The sequence below is a fragment of the Gouania willdenowi genome, chromosome 9 (assembly GCF_900634775.1).
Source record: "Gouania willdenowi chromosome 9, fGouWil2.1, whole genome shotgun sequence".
NCBI lineage: Eukaryota > Metazoa > Chordata > Actinopteri > Blenniiformes > Gobiesocidae > Gouania > Gouania willdenowi.
The window spans coordinates 20,109,519-20,132,664 of record NC_041052.1 but is presented as its reverse complement, the minus strand read 5'-3'; the positions used below and the strand labels follow the sequence as shown (position 1 = coordinate 20,132,664).

Genomic DNA, 23,146 nt, shown 5'->3' with positions numbered 1-23,146 from the left:
CTTAACTGTCTAAAGTAAAACCAACAACCTCATTGTGAGTGGCATCTTGTAAAGCACAACAACTGTGTGGGCAAGATACAACAGGATGATTGAAGGAAAAACTGCATTTTGTTTCTTTCTTCCCCCCCCCACCCTTCGCTCCTCTCCCACTTCTCTCATGTCTACCCCCTCGCATCCTCACAGAGTGTGAATAGAAATGTCAAGCTGTCAGCTCTGGGGTGCATAAGTAGATTGGCCATCCTCATAGTTGGCCCTCTCTGCCGCTGCTGCTGCTTTGCACTTCATTGTCACGCTGCTCAGTGTGGCGGTACCACAAAGGATGAATAGTCGGGGCTGGCCCACATCAGACATGTCATATGAGTGACCGCTTGGGCTCAGCAGTCAATGTTGCTCCATGCATAGCTGAGCACACACACACACATACAGTACATACATACATACATACACACACTTCAGCTTGCACTGTTTCTTCACCCCTCCATCTTTTCCCTCCTTTTTTGACTTCCCTGTTGCTCTCCATCTCCACCAACCCCAAGCTGTCCCAGCCCCCCCCCCCCCGGACCTTTTTTTTAAAAATCTTCATTTCACCCCTGACTCCATCATGTCACCCATGTCATCGTCTCGCAATGATGATGTCACCGGCTACTTCAGAGGGTTTGCCCTATAAGGCTAGCCTCCCTCGCTGTTGGCAGCTGTGTTTTGTACAGAAATATTCACTGAAATCAGGAAACGAACACGGAGTTGGCTAAACACAAGCATCAAACAAATAGAAATGTACACAGATTTAAAGGTCCCATGTCATGCTATTTTTCACTCATCTGCATTTGTTCTAAGAACCCCAAAAACAGTATTTGAGGTTTATTTTCACAAACTCACGTGTTTTAGCCTCTGAAAAGTCACTTTCTGAGCAACTCTACACAAACAGGCTGATTTGCGGCCTACTTATGCATATTCATGAGTGGGCGTGTCTATAGACGGGACACTGATTTTCTCCTCCCTGCACGGTGACGTAGGGCCAGAGAACAGCCCGCCCTCCTCCCACCCACTCCGTAGCGAAGCTCATGCTGCTTTATAAACACTAGACAGAGCGTGGGGGCGGGGCATTCGCTAGTACATACATAGACTGTAGAAAATACATACACAGCACTGTGCAAAGCACGCTGAAATGCTCATTTTTGTGGGCGTGTCTGTTTACATGTCAATCATGGCAGAGAGCTTCCTGGAGGCGTGGCTTCTCCAGCTCAGTGCCGCGTCAAATTCGTCATCAAAGTGTGAACGCATCATCATATTGGAGCGATTGCTGCAGTAAGAAAGGAGCAAATCACCCTCTAACTAACGATTGAGGGAATCAATGAAAAAAAACACTATGAAGTATGTAGTATGTATGAAGCCCAAATTGCATTTTTATATTATTTAAAGCACAGAATAGTTGATTTAGCGTAACATGGGCCCTTTAACTGTTCTTTAAGAGTAACTAAACCCCCAAAACCTCTTTTTTTCTGCTGAATACAAATGTATTTGTATATGAAGTAGTGCTGTTGATTGGTCCTGGTCAACTCATCATTATAGTCAAAATATTTCAACTTCATATTTCATCAGTGACTGCCCTCTATGGTTTGAAACCCAGCTATTATAATTGATTTTTACTATTTGCTGAGAAAAAGATCATGTGACATTTAGGGACCATCTTGTGTCACAAACAAGCACTGTTAGCCCCACCCCTTTTATAAAAACTAGCACCTGTGGGCTCTACAATCTGTGGTGAGTCGGTTAGATTGAGAGAAAAGTAAATAGAGAGGTATATTTAGTAATGAGTAGCTAGTTAACATAGCATAGATTGTTCATTGGAGATTTTATAACGTAGACTGGGCGTGTCTTAACTGCTCCAGGAGCCCCTCCCATAAAATTCCCCTCCTAGTGGCAGGTCAGGAGAAAGCAGGGATTTAGTTACTTCTTAAGGAATGACTAAACAAACAATCACATCAGTTTAGCTATGGAAATTATGAGGCGAGAAGAGTTCAGTATGTACATCAAATGCATGCGCTATGGAATGTGAAAGTGGATGATACGGTGTCTAGCTGTCCTCAGGGTGTGTGTGTCCCCAGCAGAACACTGTAGTCATTCCCAATTTGGCAAAAAATATGCTTCACATAATTGTACATAAAGAAACAGACCCCCCCCCATCTAACATCAAATAAACCAAGCCAACCTCTCAACTCCACATAGATCTATTCAGATACAGTGATACGACTTTAAACCACAGCTACAAATATACTCTCTGTTGTGCAGTATTGTCATCCACACACATTCAGATACACGTTTTCCATAGAATGAAATAGTGAACACACAGCGACCTGGAGAGACGTCTCGTCCTATTGGGACTGCTGCTGTGCTATTCCCTGAATGGCTGGCAACCAAGGCGGCTGTTGGTGGTTTACTGGTTCTCTCTCATCTCTGGCCAAATGCCTGGAGATCGCTCAGGGAGGACACTCCAGGGAGAGCTTTAGTGATTGTAATCGTTGTACAAAACTTTACCGCCATGAAAGTAGACCCGGAGAAACGCACGTGATTCAGTTATCTGTGGTGGTTTTCCACTGATCCACATCCATGTTCATGTTTCTCAAAAGAAAAAATAATTCACGTCATTATGGTGCACACATGTTGTAGTGAGCTGTTGGACTCCAGCAAAGGAAGCCCTTAACACAATGTGGATATATGGATTATGGGTGGATTGATGGAAATGAAATTCAAAGAGCAATTATTAATCCACAAGTTGTTCCAAAGCCAAAATGCTTGTAAAACATTGATAAAGGTCTGAAATGCTAAGTTTCTGTTGTTGTAGACACAGGAGGGAGTTCAGGCCTGCTGACACATTCACAGCAGATGGTATGGCACAGAGGGTATAATGGTTGCACAAGATGAAATGAACGGTTGGAAACCACTGATCCAGCCAAAATAAAAATTTCAACATGCAATAGAATGGATTGTCTGCTGTAGCCCAAGCTTCTTCTACATGCTTAAAGGATTTCAATCGTCAAAGTAAATACATATGGTAATAAAGAGATCCATTAGCCAAGATCTATCACTTAAATTTAGCCTGTACAAAAAACAATATCCGACTGTAATATTTTCTTGCAGCGTTCAAGATTGTTCAACATCATCCAGAGTTTGCATGTTCTCATAGTCTCTGAATTGATTGTTGGTTTGAATGTTTGTGTGCTGTGCATGATAAATACTATTCACAACAGGGTTGAGATCAATTATAGCTGTAATCGCGTCATTGATAATTAATTACAATTATGGCAAAATTGTAATTGTCATTTTACAACTGGGAACCATGTTCTATGTACAGTTCTACACATACTGTATTTAGTTGATTATTAAAATCTGTTTCATATCAATTTTCCCGCATTTTAACATTAAAAAATAAAAAATAAAAATAAATCTAGGGCTATACTGACACAAAAAAGCCTCAGATACCCACACCATGAATATTAAAACCTATATTTTCATTTATTAGGCAGCCTAACAAGGTAACCAATGGGTAGGAATTAAATTAGATGATGTTTGTTTTTAGTGTATTTTACAGCTGATTTAGGACCCGTTCTCATAAGAGATGCTAACAGAAAGCTAACGCAAGAGGAAAGTTAACTTTTATTAGGTTATTTATTCAGGCTCAATAATTGTGATAAATTGGAATTGAAATTTAGTAATTAGAACGTAATTGTAACTTTCTGAGGATAAAAAAGTAATTGTAATTGTAATAAATGCTGGTGATTGTAATCGTAATGAAATCGTAATTGAACGTGGATAATTGAAGACGTAGTTGTAACTGAAAAATATAATTGACTCCAACCCTGTTTCACAGTGCCATAGACTTTCAGTGTTGAGACCTGCTCCTTCACTGCTTCCTTCTGACCTGCTCACATCGTCACCTCTTTTCCAGTTGCTTTTGCAAAACTTCAACCGAGTTAGACGCTGCATCATGTTTCTGATCAACGCGGGCTGCTACATCAACAGCTGCTTTGAGTGGGATTCCCCGCAGAGGAGCATCTGTGCGTTCGTGGTACGTAAAGGTGCATTTACACTACGTACAGTACAAACGGCTCTGCTAATTGAAACATTCGCAGCACAAATCGGCACATATACCAATCGTGGATCACACAATCATTGCATATAGCTGTCATGTATGCATGCCAGCAGCTGGTATTTCTGTTTATGATTTAAAGTTTGTTGTGTATTTATTGGAGAGCCAATACTTGTCTGTGGTGAGCTTACACACAATCATTACGATGCGTTTATTTGATGCTGTAGGACTGTTTTGTCTCATAAAGTACTCTTTACATGAGAGATTGTTGATGTCTGAAGAACAGATAAGTACCCCTAACCACCACTGCAGACTGTTACTCACACTCGTAATGGATTACAAGTACTCCCGTTACTGTAATTGAGTTGCTTTCATGGGTTCTTTTACTTTTTTGAGTATATATACAGTATATATGTGTTACTGTCTAAATTAATACTTTTTATTTTAAAATGATCAACGGACATTGTGAAACTACAAAAAATGAAATGACCAGACAACAATGCAATGCATCACACCATAAACCGACCAATCAGATTAAACGTAATGCACAGCGCCAAAACGCCGTTGAATGTCGGTTATTTCAGCCTGAGATTTTTTTTTTCTTATTTTGAACTGAATTCATTAGTGTTACCGTATTTTATTTGTATATTTTGACAAACCTTTCATTTTATACAGATGCCTTTGTGGAACATGAATTAAGTTCCAGTTGTGCAAGATTTAGTCTCTTCCTTTTTAAGTTAATACATGAGATGTTTACTGTATGCAAGGAAACTGTGGCAAGATTTATTACCAAAAATAAACACGGGGAGGGGTGAAAGTAACTAATAACTTTTACTTTAAGTACGAATTAATTGAGCTACTTTTTACATGTACTTTACTTGAGTAGGATACATCAGTACTCTTTACACTCTCAAGTGCCTCAATATTGTACACTAAATTATAGTTTTTTTGTCTTTTTATTGAATGTATCAGCATACATGGCCTGTAAGACTGTGTATGGCTGTGTATTTCATTAAACCCGCAGATGCAGCGACAGGACAAATGTCAGCCTTTTTTCACTCCGTGCCCATCGGTCGGCCCCTCCTCATGTCTCTCACTTTCTGTCGTCTGTGTCTTGTATTAAAAGGTGAAGTGTGATTGGACAGCAGAGCTATCAGTAAAAAAACATTCTCCTGTAGGGAACAAGAGGCTGGATTGAGGTTTCTAACTTAAAGATGACCGAGTGGTCATTTAATAGTGCCTGGCTTTGTGTCCTGACTTAAGTAGCTACAGGACAGGTGGACCACCCCCCCTTACACCCTGTACCATGGCAACCCCGCAGTGTCTCCACAGCAGACATTAGACATTAACAGCATTTGGCTGTATGACACCAATTTAATCCCTGCTGAAGTTCAGTGTGTGTGTACTGTGTGCGCGTGTGTGCATGTGTGAGTGAGTGCTTGTCTGCACAGCGGGTCGCCGTGTCATCACAAGACATGGGACTGAAAAGACACAGTATTGATCAGTTAACATTTTCCCTTTTGTGTGCTGGAACCTGTGCTAAGGCTGATTATGGTGCGAGTTCTTGTGTGTTATCTTTTTTTGAAATAAATGAAAATGTCAAACGCAAAAATGTCAAGGAATTCACCATAAACCAGGTCACTTTAGAAATGCCAATCTGCATGGTGAATGTAGAGGGAGGGAGGAGGCACACGTTAAGGCTCATGCCTTGCACAGCTCTTATGGGGTTTATTCTAAATGCTGTGCGTAAGCATTCCCACCGTTCATATTCTCACTGAGCTCGCTAAAAAAAAAAAAAAAAGTATTTAGTTGATGACAAATGATCTTTCAAGGCAAGGGCAGAGTGTTTTATAGTTTGTAGAAAGTCTGAAATTTAGGTGTCATTGTGACCCCTCCCCCCCACCTGCGCCGTGACTCTTCGGGGAGTCTGTTAGCGTAGGAGTGTGCACTTAGCTAAAAGCATCCAAGTATTTAGGGCCTCTCCTCTACGCAGGTATCCCTCCCTCCCTTTCCATTTCTTCATCCCTCTCTCATTTCTCCTTTACTTTGAGAGGCCTCTTAATCACTTCACTCATCTCTTTAAGTGGGTTTTTATGGGGGGCCATCTGGCCAAGGTGGTGCGTTCATGAAGGTGCACCGCTGTGTGTGATTATGGGCATGTGTGTGTGTGTGTGTATGTACACACGTGCACGCGTGTTGCTGTCTGGCTGTCTTTACCGACAGATGTTGCGCTGAACTTTCCAACAAGGCTGCAACTATCGAGGTGGAGCTGTGGGCAATTTAACCTCTAAACTCACTCACAGACGGGTGCACTTTTGAACATCTAAACAGAGCCAGAGGGGCCAGATCTAAGCGTGTTCATATAGGTGTAGGATTTTTTTTGTTGGTGCAATGGCTTATCAACATGCAGCTGTCATAGAGTGTCACTGCACAACACTTGTTTCCATATAAACTGCTCAAATTTCTTCATGGATGCTTACTCTCCTTCTGCCCGGATTTGAAAAATGCCAGCAGCATGTACAGCCATTAGTGCCAGCTGTGATGACTGTGTACATTGTGTGTTGTTTGTGTGCATGTGTGAGAAACGAGAGGCACCGCATCGTCTCACATCCACTCTCTCTCTCTCTATCTCTTTCTCTCTCACACCCTCTCTTCTGTCACCCGCCCATCCCAACATTGAATCAGCCACCGTGGCAGCTTTGCCTGAGGCGTTGGCACAATGGACAGGACTGGAGTTACCTCCTGTCCAGCAGGATGGGTGGTGTCTCCATTCCCAGTCTGAGGGTTAAGCGTCTGCTTCCACTCTCCACACCTGCGAGCTCAGGCTCTCTCCCCGTCTTCTCCTCCTTTCTATCCCCATTCCTCTTTATCGCTCCCTCCTTTTCCTTTTTCCCCTCCTGGAGCGTTGAGGCCATTGTCGGCCTGAGCAGTGTTGGGTTCTGTTCTCCTGCTGCTGCCAATTCTCCCCACGGCCCCTGCAAGACAAGGCTGTTATTGCCCTGGGGACTGCAGGCCTCAGCAAATCTTCCTCCAAACAAATTTGCTGTAACTTTATCTGCAATTGGGCCTTGAATTGGAAGCAAATAGAGGCAGCTTTGTGAAGCTCGGGGAAGGGCGAGGGCAGTGAGCAAGGGGTTGTTGGAGCGGCAGGGGAAACGATACTGGGCTCTTTTATGTCAGGTAAAGTAGGACTCTTATCAGGAAGAGAACCCAGACAAGGGAACTACTTCTAGAGGAAACTGGAGCACCTATCACCTGCTTTGCATTTAGATAAAAAAAAAAAAAAAATCACCCTGCTGAGGTCTAAAAAAAGGGAGGAAAAAAAAGGCAAGGACACGTACAGGTATAGGATGGCGTGTGTGTATGTGTATGTGTGTGTGTGCTTGCAGATTTCTGGCTGGTTTGATGCACACACACACACACACACAGTGCAGAGACGCCATAGCAGAGCAGTCAGTGGTACACATCACTCCAGGTCTCTTTAAATTGCTCCTTTGACTCCTCTTCAAATAATCAGTCAAACTTTTCAAAGTTTGAACGTCAGGAGTTTGTCTTTGCCCACAGCAAGGGATGGCTTTGAAAGATATACTCTCACAATTTTTTTTTTTTACTGCTCTGCTGATTTCTGAAACGAATGATAGATGAAATATAAGTAGTAGCATGACCAACAGAGAATACCAAGTCATTGGTTTAATCACCAGAGATAAAAACTCAACAGGAAATGTGTGGTACCTTTTGTTGAGGAATGGAGTGTTTCTTTAAAAAAAAAAAAAAGTAACAGAGCACACTTGTTGCATTGTAACCCTGCATCGAGCTTATTTTTATGTTATTCTAGGTCAACACATGGGCAGTTTTGACAAAATGACATGTTTTTGGTTTACAGTGTCTCATCAGCTGAACGGTATTAATGTTCTGCAGGAAAACAGCAGGGGGCAGTCTAGCACCACTGAATGATAGGAGGTCTAATCTCCAACAGGACACTAGTGTCTCCCACCCTCTTGTTCCCTTGAACTTAACAGGACGTGTAGGTGCTATCTGGCAGCATTTAGAGCCAGCATGGAAATAGATGTGAGGGAGATAAAGAGCAACTTTGAAATCCAAACTTGAGTTTCACTCCACTGAGACAGAGCAGGGGGGACATTTTTGCCTGGTGTGTGGTTAATGTTGGCCAAAGAACTGAATATTACCCTCCCACAGTGCTGCTGCAGAAAGCCGCAAGGGCGCGGACCGTGTTTTGAAACACATAATGCAACTCTCAGTGTCACATTCACTACCTGAATAAATCATATTGACTTTTTTTTTTTTTTTTTTTTTTTGTTTGTTTTGTCTGCAGCTTTTCCAGGTTTAGTTTTCTTATCAGGAGAACCCATCAAACCTTAAAAGTCCCTCCACAGAGGCTTGTCAAAACAGTTTAGTTACCTGAGTTGGTGTTTTGATTTATTAGTCGTAATTCTAACAAATTAAGCAGCTTTAAAAAAAAAAAAAAGGTTTGTTTGTATTTGTCTATTTATTCACTCATTTCATTTGAACTCTGCCTCAGATGTGAAGTTGGCTCATTTTTATTTAGCCTAAACTGGTTTAACAGATCTGACACTGGGAAAGATGAGACGTAGACACATTTGTCAGTCTCAATTAATATTTAATATTTAATTATTTATACGAGCAACGATCAAAAAAAACAAAAAAAAAACAGTTGCATTAAATACTTAAATTGTAAATTAAAATAAGTTTATATATATATAAACAATTCCACGTATTTTGATTTTGTTGCCATTTTATGTTTTTTTTCTTTTCTTTTAAATACAAAGATGAAATTAAGACTGTATTGGTCAAAAGAATATATAAAAAACAAACTCAGGATGGCACATTATAAATTACTTTTTTATTGTTAAAAGTAAATGAAAGAAATTATACTTTTTCTCACAATTGGGGGAAAAAAAAAATCTATTTTCAATTATGTTATGTTTAAAAAATAAATATGAGTTCTGCTATAATACTGACTTAGACAAAATAGATAATAACACTGACTATCATTAAAAGTGGTTTAAAATACAACAATATAAAACAGTGTGACAGTAACATAATTCTTTACATGCCATATATATATATAAAAAAAATTTTTCACTAATTTACAAAATATTCCCTTTACACCTGGAGAATAATTTACCCTTTTTTCTTATCTTCAGTCTGACTAGTGTTATATTTCTTATCTCTGTCTTCGGTCACTGACATCCACAGCATGCTCCGTCCGTCCCGCTCTCTCTTTTCCAGGCGATGAGCCTCCCTTCAGCGTAGCCAGTGACGGGGAGGGGGTGCTATGGTTCAGACACTGCAGGACTGCGTCGCCCAGTAGGGAGAAAGATGGAGTTGGGCAGAACATTGCTAAGTCTGGGTTTCTCGTTCCTCTCGTGAAAACTTTCCTTTCGGCCACTTTACCCAAATAAAGGAAATAACAGGAGTGGACAGGTCAACAAACCAAGGAGGAGAAGAAGGTTTCAGCAAAAACATCAGCAAAGTGAGATACAGTGTTGAAAAGAGTAGAAGAATCTCATTGTAAGAGATGAGACAACAAGACACCAAATATGTTCCAATATCTGCCTACTGTAAGTCGTATTTATAGCAGCCATTTTTGAAAAGAGCGTATGTGTGTCTGCGTGAAGATGTTTGTAAGAGTCGAGATATTTATAGCTTCCTCCAGAATATCAGTAAAACAAGCGGGGCTCCTTTGTTCAACAGAAGTCCTGTTTCAGCACCTCTTTTTGCACATTCTTTAAACTCATTGTGTTCAAGGGGAATATACAAATGATAGCATTTTGCAGGAAATAATTATATAAATGAAAACTCAAATTTTACTGTTCGTACAGTTAGAACTAATTAATAATTCTATGTGCAAGTGCTTCTTTGAGTCTGTTTTGTTTCACAATTTTTGTTTTAGGTTTAATAAAAGGAGCTAGTTTCACTTCTTATTATTAAACAGATTTTCATTATTGAAGAGCTTGAACAGGTTTCGCAAAAGTTGAGTCTGGGAAATATAGACAATGATTTGGATCCTTGTGGGAGATCTGGTTGTTGCGCCAAGTTGACTCGGATTTATTTGATAAGAAGCATTTGGCTGTGAGCGTCATGCAAATACGCCGGTCATTTTAATGTTTAATTTATGTATCGTCTGCTTTGCGTATTCACTAGTGTCTATTCCCTGTTTTCTGCAATGCAAAAAGTATTACGGTATCTGTGCATAAAGGTTTGGATGAAATCAATGTCTTTTAAAAAGTGTCATGTTTTTGACTGTGTGTTGGTGTGTGTGCGCACTAAAGATTTACTTTAGGAAAGAAAAACAACAACAAAAATAGCATCATATTTTCTATCAAAAATGTTTTTTTCAGTGTACATTCATGGAGACAAAGTGATGAATTTATTAAAATATTCTTTACTTGTATTGAGATATTGGTCTTTTTGCCCTTGAATATAAAAAATATGTTTTTCAAACGAGCGCTTTTGCTCAGCGTATAAACTATTGTGAAGAAACTCAGTGTCTTTAAACATGATGTTATTTGAAAAGAAAAGTATCCTTTGGTATCATTTCTTTCCCATGGAATTTGTTTCCTCCCAATCCCATCATTCTTAAATGTTTATTACAATGGACACAATGCTACCACTAAATATCAAGCCTCCAACATTAGCAATTTTGCTTTCCCACAGATATTTTCAGCCAACCGCTGCAGTAATCTTTGTTTCACGGGATAAATAGCTCGGCCAAATTCAGAATATAAGGTTTTTAGGAAAGGTTAATGTCCTGATGGTACTTTTCTTGTTTGGTGATGAGAGGGGAGGAATAAAGGTTATGGTTTTGGCAGATGGGTGCAGAAGAGGTTACAGATAGGGCATATAAGTCTTTTAGGTTTGCAGAGAGAGCATTAGGGCTTGGAGTGACAGGGTTAGGGACTCAGGCTGTGGGGTTGTGGGGTCATGTGCTGGTGTTTGGTGTTGAGTATAGAAGGGTCAGATCTGCTGTGCGGCGGCTGAAACGATACATGACCTCAGACTCCTGTGTGATTGGCACGGAGGAAAGAGGCACTGACGGCTCATGGTCGTCGTCCTCATCGCCGTGGTCCTCAGTTCGAGACCCAGCACCGCCCGAGGGTCATGGTTTTAAACCCCCTGCTTTCTGACGACAGACCTGTACCTTTGTTGAAGCCCTTTTGATTGTGCATTTCAATATGTCCCTTAAATTCAACACATTGCCGCCTTACAGTCTCTGGAGTGTGATGTGTTGACTGTAGAAAAAGGAATCTCTCTCTGTGTTTTCATGTGCGTTTTTTTTTTTTAATTCTGTCTCAACAGCTTTTTGTCGTCGTAGTTTGGAATTTTGAATTCTATATGATTCCACTGGCTTTGCTGCTGCCCTTGGCCTGGAACTACATTCTCATTACATCGGGAAAGGATACCAGACAAGATGTGGTAGGTAGCACTATATTTAATATCATCCCGTCATTTTTACATTTTACCGTAAAAGCTGATTTCCCCAGAAAATGCAAAATGAAAACTCAACCACAGACACCACCTATAGACTTGTAACAAATAAACATATAGTTTATAGCTGCATGCGTTTCTTCTCTACTTCAAAATGCTTTTTTTTTTGTTTTTTTTGTTTTTAATTTACCCCAAAACTTTTAAAGGAATTGGAGTTTTAATGAATAAACTATCCACCACTTGCTTTGCTGCTTTGTAGGTACAATCTCCAATTTTTTCCTTTGCCTTCTTTTAGTCAAAGATGGGAAGGAATAATAGGCTGTCACCTTCAGCTACGTTATGCCACTTACTTGGTAGTAGTATATGTTTTATTCCATTTATTTTTTTTCCTCTTCCACCAATTAAATGATGTCAAAGCAATGTCATGGAGAAACGGACATGTTTTAATCATGGCTGGGCACCTAGTAAAAAACGAGTGAGAGAGCTGGACGAGGGAGTGAGCGTGAACAATGAAGTGATTAATTTTAATAAGTGCCTTTTTCCGGGATTCAGTGGTAAAAAAAAACAGTGTAGATAATTTAATGTTTTATTGCAGACTCTTGCCTTTTGAATATAGTTATTTATCTCTTCAAAAGGATTCTTTGGGTTAGGCCGGATAGTATTTAGCAAGGTTTAGGTTTGTTGTACTCACATTTACACTACTGCAATAGTATTACACTTTAAATGAGTTTAAAGTGCAGGCAGAAGTGTAACAGCTTCTATTTATCTCTTTTCTTTCAAATGTAGTCAGCCAGAAGGACACAGCCTCTTGTTAACTGACGTGAAGCTGATACATATGTTTTTGGGCTTATTTAATACTTTTTAAATTGTTAGGTTTAGGCTTTGTGAGAAAGAAATGAGCTTTACAAGTGCATCATTGTGGATGGATAAGAAACACTACACTGTATGAAGACAAATTCCTAAACTTACCTTAACCTGTAGATGGCGACATTGCTTGCAAAAAAAAAAAAAAAGAAGACAGTCAGCCATGCCTCAAGACCAAAGCCAGCCTGAAGATTTGTTCCCCTACCTGCTGCTTCTATTTATTCAGACCTAATGATTTTTTTTTTTCCACGTGCATTTCCTAAGTAAAATGAGGCAACAAGGTTACATTTTCTGATAATGAGGCACTCTGCTCACATGCTAGTAAGTACGCGTTACTCCCACTTCATGTAGAATTGCTTTTCTCTTTTGAAAGGAGACTATTGAGTCTCAAGTACCTCAGGAACTGGTTGGAACTTTAAGGCATGGTTCCCGCTGTTGATTCTTGCCTAGCAAGTGGCTTTTAGCATGAAAGAGCCCTTCTGCTCAGGTCTGCAAGAATGCTCTGCATGTGGTTCAAAGACAAGCTGATACGGTTTGAACTGTAGCTGATGAACACAATAGATTTGTTCTGCAAATACTTTACATTAAAATGCACATGTTATCTAAAAATGAGCTCATGCAAGGCCATATATATATTGTATGTTTTGTTTTGGTATTTTTTTATTGCTTAACTCTGAGTGTTGTCTTTTTGCAGTTTGTTACGAGTTTTTACATTTTTCATGCCGGAGAGCTTTTGATTTCACCATCATCACAACATCCCTTTAATTGGTGTTAAATTACCTTAAAGTTATTAAATTATTTTTCTTTTTTTTTGTTTGTGTGTGTGTGCGCGCGTGTGTTTTCTGAGCTGCTCCCTTTCTTTAGTGCTATGTTCATTTCTGACAGTGTAATGTGTTGACTATCAGTAGTCAAACAACAGGAGGCCTATTGAAGCTTTTTGGGTATATCAGTTTTGGTTAATTGAGAATGGGAAAGAAGATTTATATACTGTAAAAAAAAAGAAAGAAATTTTTTAAGTGATATCAAATGTCCAAAAATACATATACACTATACAGGGATAATTAGTCTTTGCAAGTCTGTGTCAAAATGTGTGTTTAAACCTGTGCTGCTGTTGTCTTCAGATTATCTTCCCATTGATTTATCTGATGAAAAAGGGTTGTTCAACAATTAGCAGCATTATTGCTCTGTTTTTTTTTTTTTTTTTGAAGCTGTGACAGTAGTGTTGAGCAGAAAAGACAACACAAAGAAATCTCTATCACATTGATTGGTTTTCTTCTCTCAGCATTGCAATCTTAACCCTCAGGATAGGAAAAAGTGAGGAACCTTCGCTCTCCTTGAGATATTATCTCCCGTATCTCTTGCTATCACACTATTTCAAAGCTTTACCGATAGGAAAAACAATACATTGTGTATGCATTTATTATTTACAGAATATTGTGTTGTCAGGTTTTTCACTTTCAATAATTGTATACACATTGAACCCCAGATTACAGACCATACTTCCTCTTTTTACGGTGGATTTCCCCTCTGACTCTTAATCAAGCTAAAGTACTGGACGACACACAGATTCCCCCACACTCTTGGCAGGGATCTGAAAGGAATAGAAAAGAGCACAGGAGGAAAGGCTTTGTAATTACTTTAAACAACACACACTGAATCAGAGCATTGTGCTGAGCCGAGAAAGGGTCATCATTCGTAGCGCTGTGGTTTTCCAACAGTCAGGGGTGAGAATCTACACTGAACTCACCACAGAGGGTGAGAGAGTGAAAGAAGATCAGATGAAAAAAGTATAGACTTTCTAATAAACTGGCCTTCCTTCATCGGACTTCTTGGATCCTTCTCCAGTTTTACACCAGAACAACAATAAACAAACCGTGTTTTCCTAATGCACTTAATTCACCACCCATGGTCAGTGACTGCTGTGTGCTTACCCACTGCTCCACAAGCAGAGTCCGGATCTACGTTCCTTGCCCTAGACCTGACCTTGAGCAATACCTGCTAAGCAGTCAAAGCATCCTTAGAACAGCGATTAAAGGAGACTCTGCACCAGCAAGGTCTCCGACCTCCGCTCTTATCTTGTAGCTCTCTGACCCACGAATGCTGACTCCTCAACACTGTTTGCCGACCTGCGTGTCATGCTTTAACATTCTCACTGAAACAAACAAGATGACCTTTCAGGCTCTTGGAGCTCAGCGAAGGATACGTCTGCATCTAATGTAACATATTATGATAGTGTAATCAAGAAGAACTTGTCTCGTGTTTTGTTTGCAAGTAGTTCCTTGTTGCTGCTTGCAGTTTAAAGCCCAATGTATCAATTCTTGCTTGTTTGAAATGCTGGAACACATTGGAGCTCAGATCCAAATCAAGCCTTTTGGGTTTGGTCAACCAACGGACAAATTGCTTTTCTGGAAGCGGAATGAAATATTCCAGATTAAATGTGTATGCAGACATGTATTTTTTCATTGCAATACTTCCTTTTTATTTGTGTTAATGTTTTTATGATGCCAAGTTAGAGAAGCTGCATCTGATCTAAATGGATATTCTTTAGTGTCATTCCTTAGCTCAGAAAAGCTCTTACCAGATATTGAGGAGGTAATTTTAGCACAAGCTGCTGTAGATGGTATATAAGAAACGCAGTGATGTCTTTTTTTCCCGTGCACATGACGGGCAATTAGGCTTCGTCACACTGGAGGACCATTCTCTTTATCCCATGCTTCAGACCATTACGTTTATTCACCCAATGGATCTGCCAACTCATTGCACAAGAGAAGACGTTAATGGCCGAGAGATACTTCCCACTTACACGAATGCCTATACGGTGCCAAGAAATCTGAATGGGTTCACCCAGACTAAACTTCAAGTAAGTACATCTATCAAAACATATAGTGGTAATTCAACCTCAGAGAACTTTGCTATGCATAAAAATAATTTTTCCTACGATTAGCATTTGAGTAGTTAATCTAGAGTCTTCTCGACTGACGTGTTGGCAGAATGTTTTTCATTAGTGTAAACAGAATCTTGTTTTATTATTGTATTTGAACATTTTTTCTCCAAAAGGGCACAGTTGCCATTTTTACCTTTGCTATTGACTTCTTGATTTTGCATCTCAAACAAACTTCTGCCTCTCTTCGTGCACTGTGCCTTGACATCTGCCCTCATTAGGATCCAGCACAACACAAGTACACAGGAGGAAATATTAGGAAAACTATGAGCAAAAGCGGCGCGGAATGACGCCCTTTGTGCATCGACACCCACAGAAAGTCACACCTCCACTTTTCCTCCTAAAAAACCCTGCAACTCTAAAAAGACAAGGCGAATATGAGAACAGGCGATGGAGTGGGAGCAGAAGACGGGAAAAGACAGAGGCATTCAGAGATACAGAGGAAAGCAGCGCTGGATGGCAGGCATTCCTCAGTGTGGAGTCAGACATGGCAGTTGGTGACAGGTGACAAAATCAAAAGGTCATGTCACTTTTAACTGGGAGCGCCTGTGCCCCGTTGATTTCCCCCGTGCCGCCCGAGCATCACCGCGCTCATTTCCGCTGCTCTCGCTGCCGCTCTGTCTCTGCCGCTCTGTCTCTGCTAAACTGGCAGGCTGGCAGGCAGAAAGACAGGCAGCGGGCAGAGTTTGAAGCGGGACGGGAGCATCGGGAGCATCAGGGATGCCACTGCACCATCCTCCCTGCCTGCTTCCCTTTTCATCACGCTGTCTACAACCCACCCCATCACTTTCACATTTGTCTAACTTCCTTTATCATACTGAACCTTTATATCTGTCTGTGCTCTTTCCTAACATCATCCACAGTTCAGGGTGTATGCCTCAGTGCTTATTGATATTTGTGTTTTGTCTATATACAGTATATCAACTGTGGCTGTGAGCTTTTTGGTTTGAGCTTTAAGTCAGCAAATATGTGTACTAGAAATCTCGTTCACATCCGACATTAAAAACTACCAGATTAGTTATTTATGTATCTCCACAATATGTTACGTTTAATTTATGCTAAACTCCGGTACAGTAGTAAAAGGCGAACATTTTACTCTGGATTATTTTTGTTTGTATTTCTACATATTTTGAGCCACATAATAGATACGGACCAGATATAGCAGTGCCATTTAAAGCCATAGGGGGCAACATGGCTCCCTATCTGATTCAGTGTTCTCCTGAGTTACAAGGGAGAAACTTAATGCCATCACTATCAGATAGTACATTGTGCGAGGGAAGAGTTTTAGCGGCGTCTATTTAGAATTGTAGCTGAGCTGTCCTCAAGTAATCATAATGCCTACATTAGGGGCTAGTGGAGTTATTAAAGGAAGAAATGTAATTGTATTTACATATTTACTTTACTATATAAAATGTGTGAATAATCTTTAGCTTATGCAAACATCATACCTACTACTTTTATTAATGTTGTCTGAAATCTGCATCCCCTTCCAAAAAACATGCTTATGTTATACAAATAATGAATTGGGTATTTTGGGTAGTAGACCCATCCATCCATTTTCGGGGCTGCAAGGGTCTGCTGGTGCATATCTCTAGCCGTCATCGCAGGACAAAATACAACACAGACAGAGAACCACTCAGACTTCCATTCAGTCCTAGAGACTCTATTGCAACAATAATGTTTTTGGATTGTGGGATGAAGCTGTGGTACCCAGAGAAAACCCACACAAGCACGGGAAGAACATGCAAACTCCACACAGAAAGGACCCAAGTGTCCAACCCAGAACTTGAATCCAGGACCTTCTTGCTGTGAGGTGGGTGTGGTAACTGCTACACCACTGTGTGCCCGGGTAGTAGACCCTCATCCAATATTTGGTTTTTTTGCCTGTTTGATTCCTGCTCCTTTTTGTTTCAACCTTAATTTAACCAGGAAATCTATTTTTCAAGAGTCTTTGAAGCAGTTAGGTGTAAATATGGAACTTGCTTAAGGTCCCACAGTGGATTCAAACCTGGAACCCTCTAGGGGTTGGGTCACCACTCCAGTTCATCACAATCATTGCGTCTTTGGGCAAGACACTTTACCCCCATTCCCTTGTGTAAATGTGAATATATGAATGGAATAGGCAATGGTCAAAAGCTGTCTATCATTATTATTATTATTATTATTATATAAAAAAATACGATACGATGACATCTGTGCCGGTGTTTGGTGAAAACATAACATGAAGTAAGCAACAGAAGAGGTTTAATACCCTGTAAAAACAAGTTCTGTGCGAGCGCTCTGTTTGAGGGGGTGTGTCCCTGGATTTGCATAGTCCTCCCCCTTCCCCGCCCCTATCTTCCGCGGTGGGTAGCACACACTAAAAGTGCGTTCACATGCAACTGAAGTGACTACATTAGATTACATTCAAAATTAATCTAAATGACGTGACTTCAAGTGGTCCTGCACGACTATGTCACTCAGAGTTGAAAAATGTGAACTTTTCAAGCGTCAACTTCCCTGTCCTTCACCGTCTGTAGAGTCGAGGCAACAGCCCCTCCCTCCCGCTACGGTGACGTGTACACTTCCTCAATTTACCGGGGTGAAATTAAAGCGGTTAACTTCTAGAAGAAGCCTACATTCTGGGTGAACTCATCCTTTAGAAACTCCCTAAGTTGATAATTTAAACCGTAAAAGCAGCGCTGTAAATGATGGCTTCACACACACACACACACACACACACACACACACACACACACACACACACACACACACACACACACACACACACACACACACACACACACATACTGTTCACTGAAGCGATAAAGTGATGGAGTGACCAAAAAGCACCACTATATTCAAGCGACTCATCGCGGGCGATTGAAGTAACTGCAGTCACTAGTTGCGTTCGGTGTGAATTACAATGGTGGACTTTCGCAAAAGTTTTCATCAGGTTGGGTCTGGAGTCCATGGGTGGAGTTACCAGCGGAGGGGAGGGTATTTTCTTCCTCGATTTAGCTTGTGACATCACAAACTTAGATAATTTGAAACAGAGCCATTTTCTGTGTTTTAAGACTTACACACACCACAAACAAATGACTGGATGGATTTATTTCACATTTTGTGTGCCGGTGGACAATCAAGTTCCCTCATGTGATAAAAAAAACTGCAAAAGTGGATTTTTCACAATATGTCCCCTTTAACACTGAATAGTCATTAGTGCCCAAAAAGGTTGTGTTGCTTCTATAAAAGTTGAGCTGCCCTTCTCACCCTGTAGCTCTAGTAGCACCCTAGCCTCACCTCTCTGCGACTCCCTGCTAGGTGAGCCTTAGCTCGTGTAGTTCAGATGGAACGGCCACCCTGTGAGGGCCACGGCTCTGACAGCTTGTGAAAGGCCTGCATGGGTCAGCCAGCCTCAGCCTTATCAGACTCGCAGCTCTCCAACCTTGTTTAGCAGAAAGCGTAATGTAGGCAGAATGCACACACAGACAGTGCATACCAAATAGGGCCTTGAGATCCCCAGCCAGCCACACAGTCAACCTCAGCAGCTGGAGAGGTTAAAACCTCCACACGTATCAAAGAGGAAAAGCAGCTGGAGGATAGAGGGAGGGAGGGATAAAGGAATGGGAGAAAAAAGGGGGAAAAGTATATCTTGACGTTCACTGGTATGTCTGCCTTGGCGTCAATTCCCCCTGTGGCTGTCATTGGGAAGGTTAGGGGGAAAATGGTGGAGCTCAGTCCAGGCAAGGGGGGCGAGCCAAGAGAAAATTCATAGAAGGCGTGAAAAGATGTGGAAAATAGTTCAGGTAGAAGGACTTTTACTGTTCCTTTGTGGAATTTGTGCTTGTTTTATTGATCCAGACAAGACCTGTATAGTTTTGCTTCAATGAATTCAAAACAATGGATGCACATTTTTTCACTGCTTTTATTTCAGTTATCAGTAGCTAAGCATTTAAGTACAAACTCTTGCTTTCCATGATATTTAAAGTACAATATCTCTCAATACTGTAAACACAAAAAAATGTGCATATTAGTTCTTGGAAATACGTTTAGTTGAATGGAAAGGAATAGAATGGAATGTGCAAAAATCACTTTAACATTAAAAAAGTGAGGAGGTAAAAATTTCTTGAAATTCTTTGGAACTGGTTTAGATTATGTTATGGTCCCTTTAATTTAAAACACACCCAATAGGGCTGTATAACCGGGAGAAAACTGGGTTCCAACCTCAAGAGATCCATGACATTTACTTTGACAGCTCTGCAAAAAATTGCAGATATTTAGTTTCAGAATTGAAGTGCTGGACACTGAAATTAAGATATGCTTTTATTATTTGCTACGCATTCTATATTTGGTTTGATTACAAGATCTTTAAGGGAGTTTTTCTCATATTTTTCAGGGCCACACATACCAGAGAGAAAATACTTTCTTCCATATTTACTACATATCAGGGATAACATATTTGTACACTAATTATAAAGATGATAAATCGCTGTATTAGTGTTAACATATAGCAAACACATCACTGTGGAGGGTTTATCATATTTTAGGTTGATGAAAGCAGCCATGAATGACGTATCAATGTTACCTTCTACGGCATCGATGTACAACAAAAATATAATACTTGTAAATCAGCATCTTATGTTTAAACCAAACAGAAGCTTTCATACCTTTAGAGCCATTTGAACTCTCAATGTCATTGTGTTCCCTTCCATTTCTGTTGTTGGTCTTTTATTTTATCAACATCTATGTATATATTTATGGAGCACATTGTAATCTATAAGAGTATCCTGCATCATCCCTGTGTCATTTGAATAGGTCTGAATATGTTAATCCCCACCTCAGTAGACACTGAATTGACTGGAGCAGCTCTGCAGGCAATGTGAGCCCATACGCGATCCTGTCAACAGTGCGGCTTTGATGCTGCCGTTCTGTGATGATAGTAATTCAAACAACATGATAATGGAGGGATAAGCAGACAAATGATATCATACACCAAACAGGTCTTAGAAAGAGGAAAGAATGAGGCAAATGGAGAGAAAGAGATTTGTTTGGAATTCGTCGGCAGCTCAGAAGGTAATTTATATCCTCTCTCACTGAGATGGTGGTTTCAGTGCACGCATTTAGCCATGGCAATCTTCAGGGCAGATGACACGTTCCATGTCTTTTTATTTATTAATTTTACGCAGTGTCTCATTGCAGGGAACATGACTTCTGTGGGTAACCAGAGGCGATAGAAAGGAGAGAGAAGAGCAGAGAGCAGTGGGAGACAAACGACTCTATCATTCCCTCTGTCTCTCTAGGTCATGCTTCCACAGCTACCTCATGCTTATTCTTTTGTTTAAAGTTTGGAGCATGTGCCAGGCATGCCCTACTAAAGCCTCTGTGTGGATGAATCCCTGTATGCTGGCACGGGTGAAAGGATTTAAGGGGAACGGTGATGACTTTATAGTTTATTTGTTTAGCGATGCCAGAAGGTTTTCATTTTCACAGCCTGAACTTTACATCTTCCTCTGAGGCCGAGCACAAAAACTGAATGTTTTTCCCCATCAATAAAGAAAGTGTGGATTGTGAACAGTCAAGCTTATTTGTCTAGACAGTGATGGAGTCTCAGTAAACTGGGAATAACCAGTTGCTTTACAGTCAGGCAGTTAAAACAAGAAGATTCATGCATGCATGCACAACACTTTGCCCTAGTGGTTCAAAGCTATTGATGGAAGACACACATACACACTCTAACACTATTGATTCTACCCTCTCAACTACGCTTTTCTGAACTTCTTTGTTTGTGTGGGAAGCAGCATTTACATAAGAGGCTTATGTGAACCACTACATACCCCCCTCCCCATTCCAATAAAAAACAAAAGGGACAAAAGCCATTGTCTTGTTAAGTAATGATTTTTGGATGTCTGCAAACTAGTTCGTGCTCTTCTTGTTGCGTTGGACTGGAGGGTGATGGAGAGACTCAGAGAAAGAAGGATCTTTGTGGGATTGTGACACTGCCAAATTGAAAGCGGATGGATGCTGCGGTTAACGTTTGATATATAGTGTTTCATTTACATTCATCTTCTGACCTGCTTGTCCTGTTCGGGTTGGTGGGGGTCCTATCTCGGCATGGGTGCACCCTGGACAGAGTGCCAGTCCATCACATGGTAAACATAGACAGACAGAGAGACAGATAACCACTCACACTCCAATTCACAGCTGTGGGCAATCTGGAGTCTCCGATTAACCTAACATACTGGTCCTGTACTATGAAGCTGGATTTCCTCTTATACTACGACGCTGACTAACTTCTTACCGGAGTACATCACCGTGGTAACTTAGGCTGAACAGCTAACCTGGTCGGGACCAGTTTTATTGCTGGATAACATCTGAGCGCGAACTAAAGTCCTGCCTCCTGACAAATCAAATCAATCAAAGAATATTAATGGATAAATGCAATCCTTTCATTTACCAATGACATCATTCAGGAAAGGTATAGATCGACATCTGATGGTGCAGACGGATCAAGTCATTCATTCTTTAATTTATTCATTCATACGATATTGACGTTGACTGCATCAACAGGAACATACTACAGTGAAACAATGTGCTCTCATTCCAGTGTGTGTGAGATAAATGGAGGACAAGTTGAATAGAAAGACGTCTGTGTTGTAATAAAGTGAAACTGATCAGAGCGCTCTCCGTTTATTATTCTATTGATTAATAACACATAATCTCACGCTTTTACGCATTATGTCACAGGAGCGCGCACGTAATCTTTATTATCATTATTATTATTATTATTATTGGGTTAAACGGGATAAAGGACATATTTGATATTTTCATATGGTTTACTGGTTTCTTTTCAAACATGCAGTCATACATAGGGTTACATTACACTACTGTGAACATAAGAGCAAAAATCTGACTTGGGTTCTGAAAAGCGACAGGACGCAAGTGTCATACTCCAACCAAGTGTGGCTTTGTGTTTCCTGTTTACACCGCGTACATGAGTGTGCCATTTTTCTTGATGACAATAAAGATCTTCTTCCTGTTGTGCTGCACATCTCACTGTCGCTCGGGGGTTCAGACTTACACCAGCTCTGGTTTCATTGGTTTCGAACCACTGAAGCAAATAGTTGCCATTCTTAGTGACTTTGCACTGTGCGCTTCAGGCTTTCCTCCTCCTTCTCCCATGGTGCATTTCTTTAAGAGCATGTTAAGCTACATAAGACTGAATACACACAAAAAGGAGGTGGAGGTGAGGAACGAGCATAGAAGCCACCATGTAGCCTGAGTATTGCAATGCAATTTAAGAGAATGAATAGAAAGTTTTTCATCTCCAATCAATTGAAACTCTAAAGCAAGAGTGTTTCCTTGCATTCCCAGAAGTGTCTTTCAACAACGGGGCGTTTCAAAAAATTAAATTCTAATTCAGGACTACTTTGAAGCTTATGACATGTTATTACCAACAAACTGTGCTAACTGCATGCTCTCTACACCCATTAACAAACTCTTGCCAGACATAGGCATAACAGATCAGCTTTAATATGCTTTAGTGACTGTTCTGATGATGTTAACCCTGTGTTATCCAGTGTTTATCGCCTCTGTAGTTGTTGTGTAAACCTTCTTTCTTCTTCTCCCTCTCATTTGTCTCTTCTTGCCGTCGCCACTGTCAGCAAGTGGTGGAGGACCTGCTTGAGGACGAGGACGAGGATTTTGACAAAGATGACAAGGTAATTATGTCTCGTGTCAGACATGCGCGCGCACACACACACACACACACACACACACACACACCGCCTCGGGAGGGGTTGACA

The 23,146-nt window shown here is 40.6% G+C and overlaps 1 protein-coding gene across 5 annotated transcripts in view; it reads left to right on the top strand.

The window, feature by feature from the left end:
- mctp1a (multiple C2 domains, transmembrane 1a) overlaps positions 1–23,146 on the top strand; it is a 151,877-nt gene that overhangs the window by 94,939 nt on the left and 33,792 nt on the right. For all 5 annotated transcript variants that reach the window (XM_028457220.1, XM_028457222.1, XM_028457221.1 and 2 more), the window contains 3 exons: positions 3,947–4,066; positions 11,429–11,545; positions 23,006–23,062. In XM_028457220.1, coding sequence (XP_028313021.1) covers positions 3,947–4,066; positions 11,429–11,545; positions 23,006–23,062 — 294 coding nt within the window. The remainder of the gene's footprint in view (positions 1–3,946; positions 4,067–11,428; positions 11,546–23,005; positions 23,063–23,146) is intronic.